The sequence below is a fragment of the Amblyomma americanum genome, chromosome 5 (assembly GCF_052857255.1).
Source record: "Amblyomma americanum isolate KBUSLIRL-KWMA chromosome 5, ASM5285725v1, whole genome shotgun sequence".
Lineage (NCBI taxonomy): Eukaryota > Metazoa > Arthropoda > Arachnida > Ixodida > Ixodidae > Amblyomma > Amblyomma americanum.
In genome coordinates, this window is record NC_135501.1 from 9,508,218 (window position 1) to 9,525,130 (window position 16,913).

The 16,913-nt window shown below is 49.3% G+C and overlaps 1 protein-coding gene across 5 annotated transcripts in view; it reads right to left on the reverse strand.

Moving 5' to 3' along the window:
* The window catches only part of LOC144132279 (uncharacterized), a 181,254-nt gene that overhangs the window by 127,334 nt on the left and 37,007 nt on the right, over nt 1-16,913 (reverse strand). For all 5 annotated transcript variants that reach the window (XR_013314751.1, XM_077664594.1, XM_077664593.1 and 2 more), the window contains one exon: nt 6,120-6,200. Coding sequence is in view for 4 of the 5 variants with exons in the window: in XM_077664594.1 (XP_077520720.1) it covers nt 6,120-6,200 (81 nt within the window). In the remaining variant the exon portion in view is untranslated. The remainder of the gene's footprint in view (nt 1-6,119; nt 6,201-16,913) is intronic.

Below are 16,913 nucleotides of genomic sequence, written 5' to 3' on the forward strand. Positions count from 1 at the left end.
GGTGTTTATACTTTTTACTTCTTCGACAAATAAATAAATAGGACAAAGGTTGCGAACAGTGCTTGCTATAACTCGCGTCCACTTTGCCCTGCAGTGATTAGGGCACTCGTCTGCCGATCCCCAGCATGCAACGACTCCATTTCGATGAAGGCGAAACGCAAGGAGCCCATGTAGCTGCCATGCGACGCCAATGCACATTTAAGAACCCCAGGTGGTCGAATTTTCTGAAGCCCTCATAGCTGATGTCGCTTAACGATGTTAAATTACTGAAAGGGGGACACTGGTTTACTTAAGGGGGGACACAACACCATCACGCCAGGTCCCATGAAGTGTGGACACAGTTGATGGCTGGTAAATCGTGTCTGGCATATTTTTATTTTTTGTTTATTTATAAGTACTTCCAGCTGCCCTTTGGCTGCCAGGGCAAGAGCGGTACAACATCAACAACAAAAATAAGCACACTACTGATGCTCAAATAAATGTATAAAATGAACATCAATAAGAATACAGAAGAAATGCCGCACTCTGCAATGTACAGCATTCTGACAAGAAGAAAATGAGAACAGCAGTCAAAAAAGAAAGAGTCTGAGACATCACAACTGTTATATCATGTTTCCATCTGGTCTGTCTGGTTCTGTTGAACTGCATGTAATTTGTAAAATCCATTTCTTCTTTTGTTGAATAAATGTGCACGCACAATCGATGACACGGTGCACAAAGCAAGCCAAACCAGCTACGCTATTTTTCAGCGTCCTGCTTGCACGTCCCATTCCCATCAGCCCGTGAGAGCACATGATGGGCCGCAGGGTTGCTCAACATCATTAACAGACCTCCACAGCGCCGCTTGGTTTCGTACCCTGTGAAGGTGCCGCAGCAAGGCGCGAAGAGCTCATGATACTTTATCAGTGGTGGCATTTGCCTTCAGCTATCAATCAAGATATCTGCAATTCGCAGTATATAAATTAGAAGGGCCATCATGTAAGGCCGGCCCTGAGTGCTTGTGTGTTCTGTGCACCATCGGACGACACTGCTGCAGAGACCACTCGTGCCACACTGTGGAGCTGCATGCGGGTCCCAAAAGTGGGCTATGTAGGACTCCCGTCACACCTTCCATCCACCTAAAATGGGAGAGCAGAAGAGTTGAGCTCTGGGCCAGTTCGTATATATAGCTAGGCGAAAAACCAGCAAAAAAAAAAATGTGGGACAAGAAGGAGGAATGCACACAATGACGACTGGATCAGCAACTGCACTTTATTGAACAGGCACCTTCCCAGTAAGGCGCACAGGACAAATTGGTTTTGCTACGCATGCACACATGTTCAACGAGCCGCTCGTTGAACATATCTTTCATGCGAAACAAAAACATGCAAAGCTTCTCTGGATAAATGTATTACCAAAAAGCAGAGACAGGTTAACACGAGAAACCATTGAAGCCGAGAAGATAAATTGTTCAGGTCGCACAAGTGTTAGCACGCCTTCCATCTTTCTCAGTGAGAAAGAGCTCGCATTTTTGCAAATGTGATAATGTTGAGCAAAACTAAGTACATGTTTTTTTTCTAGCGTATAAATGTGCTACCTGTGAACAATAAAGTTTGTTGGAAGTTAGCACTCATGGTGTTCCTTCTGTTCTTTTTTTGTCCTCGTCTTTATTTGCGCTAGTGTTTTGAAGCTATGTACTACCAACAAGCCCAAAAAGCCACCCTACTGAATAGTTACCCTCAGCTTCGGACAGGGAATGGCTAGCGTATGCGATTACTTTCTCCAGTCCATCGGCTTTCTGAATGAGGACAGCACCTAGGACCACGCCGATTATGTCGGTATGAACTTCAGTCTCGGCGTTTCCATCAAAGCGCGCGAGGATCGGTGGGGACTGTAAGGATGCTGAAGTTCCTTGCAGGCTTCTGCTTGTGGCACCTCCCATTTAAATGGCACGTCTGCCTTTGTCAGTTGGGTCAGAGGCACGGCAAAGCGCAAAAGTGCTTAACAAATCATCGGTAATATGCACACAGTCTGAGGAATCTGCGCACAGCTTTCTTGTCAACCGGGGGTGGAAACAGTGCGATATCAGCTGTTTTCTGCGGGTCTGGGAGTACTCCCTCCTTGCTAACAATGTGGCCTAAAAACAGCAGCTCTTCATAGGCAAAGCGGCACTTCTCTGCTTTCAAGCTTAGGCCGGATGACTTGGCTGCATCTAGTAATAGGAGTAGTAAAAACGTTTATTTGAGAAGAGAAAACTTAGGGCATAGAGGTGGGGGAGAAATAGATTTGGAGCTTCAGTGGACGGCCTTCCCTATTCCAGGATCCCATTAGCCGCCACCTTGTCACCAGAATAAGCTGTCTGCTCAGCATGGAGTCAGTCAGGAGGGCCTCCCATTGCTCTATACTAGATCTAGTTATCTTGGGTAGTAAAGGGCTTTTATCACAGCCCCAGGTGACGTGGTACGTCGTGGTATAGCCCCCACACCACACGCACTCTTTCATACATCTATTTGGCCTCATTTTACGATAAATGGATCTGCTTGGGTAGGTGTCCATTAGCAGTCATCTGAGCGTGGTGGCCTGCTCTCAGTTGAGGTTGTCTGCCAGAGCCGAGTACTTCTTGCGTGCTCCCAACAACGCCTTCATTGCCTCCCTGGAAGATTCTTGCTGCATCTAGTACTGTCCAAAGCCTTTTTAGGTGCTCTCCAAAGTTCGAGGCAAACACAACGACATCATCTAAGCATGACAGACAAATCTGCCACTTCAAGCCTTACACAACTGTATCCATTACTCATTGAAACGTTGCTGGTGCGGAACAGAGACCAAATGGCATCACCTTGAACCCGAAGAGGTTATCTGGAGTGATAAACGCAGTCTTCTCGCGATCTCTTCCATCGGCCTCAATTTGCTGTAGCCACTCTTAAGATCTATCAATGAGAAATACTTGACTTTGCAGAGCCAGTCAAGAGTGTCGTCGACGCGGGGAGGGAGTAGTTGTTCTTCTTCATTATGCTGTTCAAGCGGCGGTAATCAACGCAGAATCGAATTACACCGCCTTTTTTTCTCACTAGAACAACCGGTGCTGCCCAGGGACTCTTCGATGGCTGAATGATGTTGCCGCGAAGCATTTGTTCCACTTGGTCACGAATGGCTTCTTGTCGCGCCGACGCATGGTAGGGGCTTTGGCGGAGAGGTTGGGCGTGCCGGTCGGTTATAATGCGATGCTTGGCAATTGGTGTTTCTCGGGCCCTAGGGAGTGACGAGAAGAACCGGCTGTAGCTTCGAAGCAGATTGTGGATCTGGTCTTGTCTGTCTCGGGGTAGGGCTGAGTTATTTTTATTTATTTATTTATTTTACAGGTACTGCCAGCCTTATTATCAGGCCTTAGGCAGGAGTGGACAACACAAATCAACAAATTCAGAAACAGCAAAATCAGCAAACAAGATGTCGAAAGTTATGTCGAAACAGTTATGTCGAAAGTGGGAGAGTTCTCTTGGTCCGGCGAATCTTTTGCAGATGGGTCGCAGAGGGCGAAGGAATCTCGTATGTTTGATATTTTAAAGAAAGCAATCATTGTTCCTTTGTTAATGTGCCCGTATTCTTCACTGAAGTTAGTCACCAGTAGTTCAGCTTGGCGACTGCGGAAATGTGCGATCCCTCTTGCGATGCCGATTCCTCGGTCTAGAAGCAATTGCATGTTCCCCTCGATGATGGCGTCAGTGTTATTGGCTTCCATGGCGCCTACAGTGACGATGATACCTGAGCAGGGTGAGTTTCCTTGTTCCTCAAGGAAACTCAGGGCAACGTGATGTTTCAGAAGTTCTCATCGAAGAGATGGCCTCATCTATCAGACGTGTGATGAGCTTGGATTGCTGGTCGATGATCGCCTGATGCTCATTCAAGAAATCCATGCCCAACATCACTTTGCGGGAACATTGACGCAGCACAACGATAGGTATGTCTCTTGACAGCCACACGCGCTTTGCATCGTCCTCATGGCGTAGTGAGATGGCCCCCTGTGGTGTGAATTTGTGGGCCGTCCCAAGCGGTTCTGACTTTCGTCAGCAGCGCAGTGAATGTTCTATTCATCGCCGAGTAATCGGCTCCTGTGTCGAGCAGAACGGTAACTTTCTGGCCATCAATAGCCACTTCTAAGTTGGATGTTCTGGCTCTTGTGTCGAATGCCATCCTCAGCTTCGGATCATAGCTTTGTCAGGTATGTGTATCGCGGGTAGGGCGTGTAGTCAAAGCTTTTCTGGGTGGCAACGTCGTTTTGAAGGTGGTTCCCGTCATGGTCCACGTTGTCATTGTATACGGCGTCAGCGTGTTGGGGGCAGCATCTTCATGCGGCATGGTCGTTGGAGAATCTTCGGTGTTTCGCTCATGAGCAACCTCACCGCCAGAGGTTGTTGTCTTTAGTTTCCACTACGGGGGCTGGGACACCTTCCTCGTACCGCGGATGCGTAGCTGCAGCGTGGGAAAACAAAATACGAGGCTGATAGCAATGGTGAGCGTGAAAGGCGGTTCCGCGCATACTCCTCTTGACACAGGTACTCATCGATTTGTTGTGGACGTTGGCCGAAGCATGGTCACAGTGCATCAATGGCAAAACCACGAAGACTGATACGGCGGTGCGGGCAGTCATGAAGAATATGGCCGGCTTCACCGCAATGGAAGCAAAGCGGGCGGTTGTCAGAAGTCTTCCAGGCGTCACATTTCCTGCGACTTCAGCGTCATTCGTAGGTTGGGCGGGCAGGGGCGGGCGGTGGCGTTCAGGAACAGCTGGTTTACATTGAAGGGGCGGACTGCGGGTGTGTCGTTGGGGCTGAGGACTGTGTACTGCAGCGGCGTAGGTCAAGGCTTGAGCTTAAGCTGGAAGCGTTGATGACGAGGAGCTAAGCACATGCTGCACTTGTTCGCAGACGATTTCTTCAAGGGTCGCTACTTGAGACTGGTCAGAAGATGGTAACAGGCGACGCAGCTCTTGTTGTATAATCTCGCAGGTGACATCCCGCAGGTTGCCTCCGAATGCTGTGCCATCAGGGAGGGTTGTCGAGGCGACCTGAAGCTGTCAAGGGAACCAGCGGGCTCGTGCTTCCAAAGTTTGCTCAATGATGGCTGCTTCGCTGGTGAAGTGAGCGACGGTTTTGGGTGGATTGCTTGCCAGACCAACAAAAAGTGCCTCTTTAGCACCACGCACCAAAAGCTCCACCTTCTTCTCTTCCGTCATGCCAGGATCGATGCGTCGAAAAAGGTGCTTCATGCCTTGTACGTATGTGGTTACTGTCTCTTCTGCTTGCTGGATGCGTGACTGTAGAAGCAGCTGAGCTCTCTTACCTGATGATGCTTGTGAATGCCTTCAGGAACTCCCGCTTGAATGATCCCCGTGTCGCTACAGAAGCATCGTGGTTTTCGAACCAAATTCTGGCTGCTCCTTTCAGGGCGAAGAAAACGTGGCTCGCTTTCGTCTGGTCATCCCAACTGTTGAATATGGCGGCACGGTCAACTCTTTCCAGCCATTCTTCAGGATCCTCGCCCGGTGAACCGTTGAACATGGACAGCAGTCAGAGCCAGTGCGAAATAATGGGGGCTGGTGTCACAGCCATGGCTGACGTCGGAGCTGAGTCCTTGTTTGCTGGCATGCGGTTCGGTAGTAGTCCGTACTCAGGCCTTTGGAGACAACGGCTGCGTTGCAATTTCTCTTCGGGCGACAGTGAGGACGATAGGGACAGCACCAGATATCACGCAGTGGTAACTGCAGTCCAGAAGACGGTGAAAGACGCTGATTTGCGCACGCAAACAGTCATGTTCGATTTAAAGTTGAAAGCAAACTTACGAGATACGGCGTGCAAACATTCTGGAACAACCTAGAATCGTACAAGCGTAGCCAGTTGGTGCATTCTCGTGTACGCATCCTGTTTTGCTGGAACCTGTAATTGGCTCTGCAATCAGTCAAGATTAATCTGGTTGCGTCTTGCATCACAGAGCGATAAAGCGGCGTGTCGGCAGCTTTCAAGAATGAACAAACAGTACGAAGGTTCAAACAGTACAAACATTGAGACGAGCACCGACTGTGAAACTAGTGCGGGCACATTCCACGTGGAGACACACGATACAAAAACAGTCAAGCACTCCCTCACCAGTGGTGGCTTGCGGAGGGCATTCTCCTTGAGGGCAGCACTGCTCAGCAGATCGGCGTTCTTCTTGTCTGCCTCCACCTCCTGCACCACAACCAAAGTGAGGGCCGTGGAAAGGGCATGCCAACCAGCCCTGATCCAAAGGTGCAACCCCCTCTTTATCACTTAACGAGAGTGACCTTCAACAATTGCAGTGCAAAATGTGTACTCTCGCACCCTTTACAAAGGAAACTCACGTCAAGAGATACTTTTTGGATCTGATTCTGTATTTCGAAAATTTTTAGTTCGCTCTAGGGTATTTATGTCATAACCTTTCCTTAGCCCCCATTCCACAAAACTTGCTGCTTAGATGCCCGACATTGCATATATAATACAGAGCACAAAAATGTCAACAATTTTAATTTCTGCCCACATATCTACTTTAACTGCTCGCATACTTCAAGTGACACTCTTCTCCAACATATTTATCAATGCAAGCCCAAAATTTAAGCTGCCAGAGATGTAGGAGGCCCGTAAAAAGACAAATTCAAGGAAAAGCTAACCCTAATACAAGAAAGCCTAAAATTTATGTGATCGTAATGCTGTATTCACAGATGATAGAGCAGTTTTAAATTTATGCACTTGAATTCCTGCATGTGCCTGCGTGTTAGCACATGGTTTTTTGGACCTTGGACGCTCAGATATTATAAATATTAGTGTAAATCAACTAATATGTAATACATTTTGGGTAGAAACAGCCCGAACGGACGAAGGCCAAGAACGAGAGAACACACAGACAAGCACTTCTTGGTCCCTTGTCCGTTTGCGCTGTTTCTACCAAAAACGAACAGATACCGACTCACTCAACTATCCATTCTACTATATAATGTGCAATTAATTTTCTTAATGAATCTCAAAGTTTTTTACATTTTTGCGATCAAGGAGCCCTTAATGATGAAGGCTCGGAAATTCATAATTTTTATTCGACGTTTTCAATGCATGAGAATTAATGGTTAATGGCAATTAATGGCAATTAATGGGAATTAATGGCACAATGCATGTGCCATATCTGATCCCTATTATGCTACCTTGAGCACCATGCTCGAATCCGTCCAGAACCGTCCTGCTGATTCATTTGCTCAGACTACTCTTATCATACTCTTATCAGTGCTGCTGGATACCCACCCGTGATACAATGGGCACAAGCTTCCCCTGGCCTGGTGCTCGGCTTATGAGGGATGAATGCTTGGAAAATTGGCCTTTGACCGCTCCTTGAGTAATCGAAAAATATCTTGTACCATGGTGCTCTTTCGCCATAGATGCCCTTGCATCATAATAATCATCATCTTATCATACTAGCATTTCGGCACTGAAATTGCAATTGGATCTGCCACACTGGCCTGCAGTTGCAAAATAGCCCACCTTTCCTTATATCACAACTCTCAACCACGAAGTTCCCCCATCGGATTTCTCGTAACCAGACAACCACTAGCAGTGGTTCTGCTCCTTCCTCCATTTTTGGTTGCCCCTGAAAAACAATGCCTCTGTGGTGCCAACCAGGTGAAAGGGGCATTCTTGAGTGCCTCAGTTTTTGCTGTGCTAAATCTGCAAGATGTTGACTAAAAGGGGCCCTACAACATGTTTTAAGCACAGTGAATAAACTCACTCAGCCATGAACAACTGCACCCACTACAATATTTGACGACGCTGCGCCCTGAGGCTTTCCTGGAAACATCAATTTTGTTATTTGGTATTGGAGCTCATGAAACTCTCACAGTAAGCGGGTATGAGAAAAGTTGTCACGTTGATGTATGATGCATGTCGATAGAGCCAAGCACGCACGTGCCAGCCTGTCAGAAATTTCGTCCGAGCTAATGCCGAATTTCTGTGACCAGTTTTTTGAAGCAGAAACAAGTGCAAAAAATTCTTTTTTTTTTTTGCCAACAGTACGCTTTGACTGCATTTGGAAACCCAATTGTTTAGTACTGGACAAAGTGAAAATGCAAAACAATATTTTATACAGCTTTGCCGTCCTTCATGCATAAATCCTACTGGAAGAGATCTTGTCTTGGATTCTTGCATGCCTATTGTGACCATGCAAATGACAAAAGAGTCCCTTGTCGTGTGTGTGGCTATGACCACCAACTGGCCTGCTATTCCCTGTTATCTATAGCTCCTGTCTACTTGCAGGGAGTAATTCGGTGGCCTTCCTTCAATGTTATTTTAATAGCAATAAACAAGTCTCACCTATTTCACCATCTCATTCAACTTCCAACTTAATTATTTTTTCTGCACTCGCAACAAAATTGAATTTTCCTTTTGTGTGTGTGTAGCAAAAATTACATAATTTCGACACGAAGGTGACACTAGGTTTCCAACATATTGTCACTGAGAAACGGTTGGCGTAAGCAGGGCTGGTTTACTTGCTTTAATTAGACGCGCAAGACGTTGGAACGCGCAAGGCAGTAGGCAGCATGAGAGATGAAGAAGACGAAGCATCTAGCCCCGAGATGGCTCAAGGCTTGCCAGCTGCCAGGAAATGCAGTTTAGCCGCTGTATGGTGCCACTAGAGTAGTTAGTAGCGTAGCATTGCTCCCCCTCTCTTGAAGACACTGACTCGGTGTGGTAGCAATTGCAGGGAGGACCACAAGGGTAGTCGCACGTGTCTGGCGTGTGGTGTAGACACGCGCGAGGGGCTAGCGGGCGTGATACGGCTTCATCCGAGCGACGTGGACAACTTCGGAGGTCGGCCGTCTAGAAGAGCGAACTGTTCCTTGAAGGAGAACTTCGTAGGTAACTTGACTGAGCTGGCGGAGCACCTCGTAGGGGCCAAAGTATCTGCGTAGAAGCTTCTCAGAGCGTCCCCTCATGCGGATTGGGCTCCACACCCAGACTTGTTCGCCGGGCAGGTAACACACATTTCGGTGGCGGAGGTTGTATCGCTGAGCGTCGTGAACTTGCTGGTGCCGGATGAGCTGCCGAGCGAGTTGGCGGGCGGCCTCAGCGTAACGAACAAATTGGGCAGCACCCATAACAGAGGGGGTAGCGCTAGCTGGAAGCAGCACTGCATCCAGCATGGTTGTGGCTTCGCGACCATGTACTAAACGAAATGGAGTGAAGCGTGTCGTTTCCTGGACCGCAGTATTATAAGCAAAGGTGACGTAAGGGAGTATGGCGTCCCAGTTCCGGTGGTCCGCGTCGACATACATCGAAATCATGTCGGTGATCGTCTTGTTGAGCCGTTCGGTGAGGCCGTTCATTTGAGGGTGGTAAGCGGTTGTTTTGCGGTGACTGGTGCCACTTAGGCACATAACCTCCTGCGTAAGGGCCGAGGTGAACGCTGTTCCCCTGTCAGTTAAAACGATGGTGGGTGCACCGTGACGAAGCACAATGTTTTGAATGAAAAAGTTCGCAATTTTGTCAGCAGTACCACGGGGAAGAGCTTTAGTCTCACAGTATCGGCTGAGGTAGTCGGTGGCGACCACAATGTAGTGGTTGCCCAACGAGGACTCCGGAAATGGGCCGAGTATGTCCATGCCAACTTGGTGGAAGGGAACCCGAGGCGGATCAATAGGCTGGAGTAGGCCGGCTGGCTTAGTCAGCGGCGTCTTGCGACGCTAGCACTCGCGGCAAGTTCTTACGTAACGTTTCACAACTGCAGCAACCCTTGGCCAGTAGTATTTTTGCCGTATTCGAGCCAAAGTTCGACAAAAACCCAGGTGACCAGAAGATGGGTCATCATGGCTAGCCTGCAGGACTTCGTCGCGAAGGGCCGTAGGCACGACGAGTAGATAGACAGCTTCTGTTGGACTGTAGTTTATCTTATACAGGACGCCGTCACATAAACAGAACAACGACAGCCCGCGCGAAAAGATTTGCGAGGGAGACTGAGCGCTTCCTTCTAGATACTCAATGAGGGGCCATAGTTCACTGTCGTCCCTTTGGTGTTGAATAAGGATGGACGTGGAGATGGCACCAAGAAAAACAGAATCGTCGTCGGGGTCAGATCGGTTATTCTCGATAGGAGCACGAGACAAACAGTCGGCATCACTGTGCTTCCTACCAGACTTATAGATGATGGTGACATCGAATTCCTGAAGTCGAAGGCTCCAGCGTGCAAGCCGTCCCGAGGGATCTTTGAGGTTCGCCAGCCAACACAGCGAGTGGTGGTCGCTGACGACCCTGAAAGGGCGGCCATATAGGTACGGGCGAAATTTTGTTACTGCCCACACAATGGCCAGGCATTCTTTTTCGGTGGTGGAATAGTTCGCCTCAGATCGTGACAATGTGCGGCTCGTGTATGCGATTACGCGTTCGAGACCATCCTGCCTCTGCACAAGGACCGCACCGAGGCCGATGTTGCTGGCGTCTGTGTGTAGTTCAGTGTCGGCTGACTCGTCGAAGTGTCCAAGGATGGGCGTACTTTGGAGACGAGTACGGAGGTCTTCAAAGGCTTGCTGTTGCTCCAGGCCCCAGAAGAATGGTTCGGAATCTTTCGTGAGTCGCCTGAGGGGCTCAGCGATCTGGGAGAAGTTCTGCACAAAACTCCGATAATACGCGCAGAGACCCAGAAAGTGGCGCACACTGCGCTTATCGGTGGGCACAGGAAAAGCAGCCACGGCAGCAGTCTTATCGGGGTCTGGGCTAACCTCTTTAGCGCTCACGATGTGGCCCACAAACTTCAACTCCTCGAAAGCGAAGTGACACTTTTCGGGCTTCACGGAAAGACCAGCCGACTGAATTGCTTCGAACACAGCGCGCAGGCATCTCAGGTGCTCTTCGAACGTGTCAGAAAAGGTCACAACGTCATCCAAGTACACGAGACAGGACTGCCATTTGAGATCGGCAAGAACGGTGTCCATCATCCTCTGGAAGGTTGCAGGAGCCGCCCACAGGCCGAAAGGGAGCACCCGGAATTCGTACAGACCGTCCGGTGTAATAAAGGCGGTCTTTTCCCGGTCGCGTTCAACCACCTTGATTTGCCAATAGCCGCTTCGTAAATCTAGCGATGAGAAGTAGTTGGCGTGGCGCAGCCGGTCCAGGGAGTCATCAATACGCGGGAGAGGATAAACATCCTTTTTAGTGACTTTGTTTAAACGTCTGTAATCAACGCAGAACCGCAGGGTTCCATCTTTCTTTGCCACTAGAACAACAGGCGATGCCCACGGGCTCGTCGACGGCTGTATCACGTCGTCCTTGAGCATTTCTTGAACTTGGCGGCGAATGGCATCGCGCTCCTTCGAAGAGATGCGGTAGGGCGGCTAACATAACGGCCGTTGGTTGGCGTCAACTATAATTCGGTGCTTTGTGAGCGGTGTCTCCCTAACCTTGGAGGTCGAGGCAAAGCAGTCGCAGAAAGACTGGATAACGCTTTCCAAGCAGCGTTTCTGGTTAGTTGGGAGGTTTGGGTTCACGTCAGTGTTTATGGGAGTGCTCGGTTCCTCCACTGATGCCGGGGCTCCGGACAAAGCGTGCTGTCCCGCGAATTCGCTGAGTTCCTCGAAATACGCAATAGCTGTTCTGCCAGGCAAACACTGAGGTTCACAGCCAAAATTGGTCACCAAGAGTTCGGTTCGGCCATTGTTCAGTTCAACAATTCCTCGAGCAACACAGACTTGCCGACCAAGGAGCAGCGACATATTGGTTTCAGCGATGCCACGAATTTTGGTGCTGTTATCGCAATCTACAGTAACAAACATGCTGGATCATGATGGGATCAAATCGTGGTCGTCACAGACGCATAACTTAGCCCTGCGTGGCTCGGTATCGTCGTCGACCGGACCTTGGGTGGAAAACGACACGATTAGCTCCTGGAGGTTGATAACGGCACCGTACTCTTGAAGGAAATCCAAACCGAGTATGAGGTCTTTGGAGCACTCGGGTAACACAGCAAAGCAGCCAGAGAAAGTAACACCGCAGATCTGGATTCGCGAAGTGCAGACACCGATCGGAGTTACCACGTGGCCACCAGCTGTCCGGATCTGCGGCCCAGACCAAGGGGTCAGAACCTTCCTCAAGACCGTGGCTAACCGTCTGCTCATTACCGAAAAATCGGCGCCGGTATCCACGAGTGCGGTAACGTCGTGGTTGTCGGCGGATACCGGAATTTCGGCGGAGGCCAGCCGGTCGCAGCGCGTCGCTGAGGTCGTCGGGTCAGGGCGTCGTCGGTCGGAGCGTCGCGGCGAATCGTCGGGTGGAGGCTCTTGACTCGGTTCAGTAGCGGCAGCCCTACCCCCGGAGGACGCCGTCTTCAGTTTTCCCGACGTGGGGACGTACCTCTGAACTGGCCAGAGGATGACGGGCGGCCGGGCGAAGAGAACCGCCTTGGGGATGGCGATCGGGACTGGCGTCGCTGCGAGGTCGAATATTGCACGTTTTCAGCCAAGTACTGTACGATATCCCGTGGTCTTTCACCGTAGCGTGGTCCAGGTGCGTCAGGTGAAAACCCCCTTAAACCCATTCTGCGGTAGGGGCAGTGGCGGAGGATGTGGCCGGGCTCTCCGCAGTGGTAACAGAGCGGCCGATTGTTTGGCGTACGCTAAACGTGCGCTTTGCTCATGGGGGGCCTGAACTCCTGCGGCACGGAGGGTGCTGTTGCGATTGGCTCCTGCAGGTATTGCACAGGAACGATGGGGGAAAAGGCACGCATCGCTGGCCCGGGACTTCGTAGCGCTTCGCTGTACGTCATAACAGAGGGCGCTGGGTGTGGAGCGGGGGGTGGCTGCACAACTCGTCGGATTTCTTCGCGGACCACGTCCGTAACGGCAGCAACTCTGGCCTGTGAAGCTTCAAAGCGAAGTTTCGCCAGTTCCTCGCACACCAGGCTTCTTACAAGCTCCCGAAAGTCCTCGGCGGGCAGCGACGTAGGCATGTACTGGGACTGGGAAGCGGCTGCTACAGTAGCCTGACGTCCGTAGTGGGCGCCCCGTTCCTGTAAAGAGCGCTCGATACTCATTGCCTCCTTGGTGAAGTCGGACACTGTTCGTGGCGGGTCACGGATCAGTCCGGCAAACAGCTGCTCTTTTACGCCACGCATTAAGTGGCGTACCTTCTGGGCTTCGGGCATAGCAGGGTCGGCCCGATTGAACAGTCGGGTCATGTCCTCGATGAACATCGCGACGCCCTCGTTCGGCTGCTGTGATCTCGAGCGCAGGGCGATTTCAGCTTTCTCTTTTCTTTCGCTGCTGGTAAATGTCGCTAGCAGTTCTCGACGAAAAGCCTCCCAGGTGGTAAAGGAAGCTTCGTGGTTCTCAAACCACGTTTTGGCCGAGTCCTGCAGCGCAAAGTAGACGTTGCGCAGCTTGCACTCGCCGTCCCACTCATTGAAACCCGCCACTCGGTCAAAGCTGGCCAACCAGTCTTCGACGTCCTCGAACCTGTCCCCGTGGAATGGTGGCGGCGATCGAGGTGCGTGAAGGACAAATGGCGGGGCACTCCCGGAGTGCTGACTTGTCTGGCTAGCCGCGGTGGAAGTCATGGCCCTTACCGGCGCTGTCAGTTGGCCAAACTCGGGTTGTAGGCCTCGCAGGCGGCGGCTCGCCTTGTGGACTGGTGTTGTAGCCACGCGTTGAGAGCTGACGTCAAAGGTGTCCTCGAAGTCAGCGTAAATGGGCCGCACCCCGCACCTCCACCAAATATGTCACTGAGAAACGGTTGGCGTAAGCAGGGCTGGTTTACCTGCTTTAATTAGACGCGCAAGACGTTGGAACGCGCAAGGCAGTAGGCAGCACGAGAGATGAAGAAGACGAAGCATCTAGCCCCGAGATGGCTCAAGGCTTGCCAACTGCCAGGAAATGCAGTTTAGCCGCTGTATGGCGCCACTAGAGTAGTTAGTAGCGTAGCAATATGCATAGAACATTAAGAGGCCTTCCTGGCACATTTTGGAGTACCAGAAGCACGAACCGGAACTATACCATTTCATGTACCTCTCATTAAAGCTTAATTAAGAGAGCTATACTAGATCTAAATACTGTAAAAGTTTCAACTAAGGGTTTTATAAGCCTGATTTCAAGCCAAATTGCCATAAAATACTGTTGACATATAGGAAAATTCTGACTCCATTTAGACACACATTTGGATGCCACGGATAGAAGCAACCACATTCTTGTTTTAAATATACTAAATATCTTACAAGCAAAAACTTTTTTCCAGCATATTTTCTGAGATTTTGCCATTGTGCTAACTCAAACTCAGTTCAAAGCGGAATTCAGGACCATTAGTAAAATATGGTCTGCATTAAGCCTTTATTATTATAGTTTAGAACAACATAATGCAACACTTCTTTTTTCATGTAGAACTGCTAGGTACTAAAGGTTTTTCAGGAGAATTTGAAAAAGTGGGCACGGGCGCAGCATAGCGAACGCATCGGCTGACAAACCACCCTTCTTCAGCTGCATAATTGCATTTCTTTGTCCGCAAGAAAGAGCGATAATCATTTTGGTTGCTGCTCCCGTGCCCATGGGTTTTCCTTTGCATTGCAAACTAGTGTTTCCACAATGGTGTACTTCTGTTGTTGGCGGAGGATGTGGAGGAAAAAAGCGGTCCCAGGACTCGCACTAAAGCATCCTGTTCTGCACTTTGCTTTATTTCGGCCATTCGTGCTTCAGGCATGCAGATTATATCAGTCGGCGCTCAGATTATTTCCACTGGCACTAGGATTAAAATCAGCGGATAAACCTGTAGGTGGTCAGTAGTGGAGCACGCCTCTTTGAAACCACACTGATGGATGCCAAGAAGTTCTAAGAATTGAAGGACAAAAGTTAACGTCAAATTCAGGACACTTTCAAGAATTTTGCAAGACAGCTGGTTAGGGCTACAGGCCTACAGCTACTAGGAGATGTAAATGGTTTTCTGGCTTTTAAAATAGAACAAAAATGGCTTTTTTCCAGGCTTCAGGTATTTTCCCCAATACCCACACCTTGTTAAAAAAAGTCTTAAAAGTGCCTCTACGACCGGTTCAGAGAGATGGGCTTGTCTTCTAACCGGCGGACAGTACAGTATGGATTTCTTGAACTGTAATTAGATTATTATGGGTTTGCTTGTACTGCCACTTGTCGACAGTCTTTGTGTTCAGCTGTGTTTTTATATTTTATAAATGATTCTGTGTAGTGTGGTGGATTGGAAACTGCACAAAAATATTCACCCAAAATGTCTGCCTCTGCACCAGGAGCTGTCAGAAGAAGAATGGGGAGAAGCTGCCATTTATCTTTCGAACCTTCTCCCACATTTGCTTTGACACGGCTGAGTGTTTATAGAGGACATGTAACATTGCCACAAAGTTTCTTCAGCATTACAGCAGATATATCGGACTTCCACTCTTGTCTTTTTAAAACTTATGAAATTCTCTCGTGTTAGATATCTACAAAAAATGCCCCACGTCTTTTTTTTTGTCTTTTTTGCATCTCTGCACTGTACCAAACTTTGTGATTTTGTTTCACCACACCAGAGGATTAAGGCAATAATGCAGTTTGTGAAAAGTTCTTTTCAGTTCATCTACACTGAGATAATCTGAAACTATTTTATCTAGGCTGGCCTTTGCTCTAAACAGTGCCCAGTTGGCTAAGTACAGCTTCCATCGTCTTGATTTTGTTGGAATGACTTTCTGTGCAGACGTTAGGTTGATTAGTACAGGAAGGTGATAACTCCCATATGGGTTGTCAATGACATCCCATTTAAAATCGCTAAACACAGATGGTGAACAAGAAGGCAGATCTAAATTGCTTATTTTCTCCCCGAGGCTGGGGAACAGTATGTAGATTTATAGTGTTCAGTAAGGAAATGTTAATACACAAAACAAAATCCTCTATGATTTGGCCTCTTGAATCAGTTTTTTCGCTTCCCCAAAAACATGAATGGGCATTAAAATCCCCAACCACCACATACAGCTCTGGTAACTGCTCTATAAAGTCTTCTAATTCATGCACGGTTACTTGGAGGTGAGATTCTACATATATACAACACACTGTTACTGTTTTGTGTGCAAGCACAGTGACGAGCTGGGACGTCATTTTTTTACTATGATGGCAACATCACCTGAGATTCGGCTTGCTTTCTCTCGGACGTGGCGAAAGACTTTATATTTGTGTGTTAGGGACCTAAGTTTGTTCCTTACACGCAACGGCACAAGTGCAAATGTGGTTAACATATTGCCACAGTACCAAGCAATCCAGTGGCGCCATACCGCGGCGCAGCGTCTACTTTGCACTGCAGGACTCGGCTAAAACTTGGTTTGAGAGCCACGAAGCTTCCTTTACCAACTGGGAGGCTTTTCGTCGAGAGCTGCTAGCGACATTTACCAGCAGCGAAAGAAAAGAGAAGGCTGAAATGGCCCTGCGCTCAAGATCACAGCAAGCGAATGAGAGCATCACGATGTTCATAGAGGACATGACGCGACTGTTCAATCGGGCCGACCCAGCTATGACCGAAGCCCAGAAGGTACGCCACTCAATGCGTGGCGTAAAAGAAAAGCTATTTGCTGGACTGGTCCGTGGCCCGCCACGAACAGTGTCCGACTTCACTAAGGAGGCAATGGGTATCGAGCGCTCTCTGCAGGAACGGGGCGCCCGCTACGGACGTCAGGCTACTGTAGCAGCCACTTCCCAGTACACGCCTACGTCGCTGCCCGCCGAGGATTTTCGGGAGCTTGTAAGAAGCCTTGTGCGCGACGAACTGGCGAAACTTCGCTTTGAAGCTCCACAGGTCAGCGTCGCAGCCGTAACGGACGTGGTCCGCGAAGAAATCCGACGAGTTGTGCAGCCACCCCCAGCTCCACACCCGGCGCCCTCCGTTATGACGTACAGCGAGGCGCTACGAAGTCCA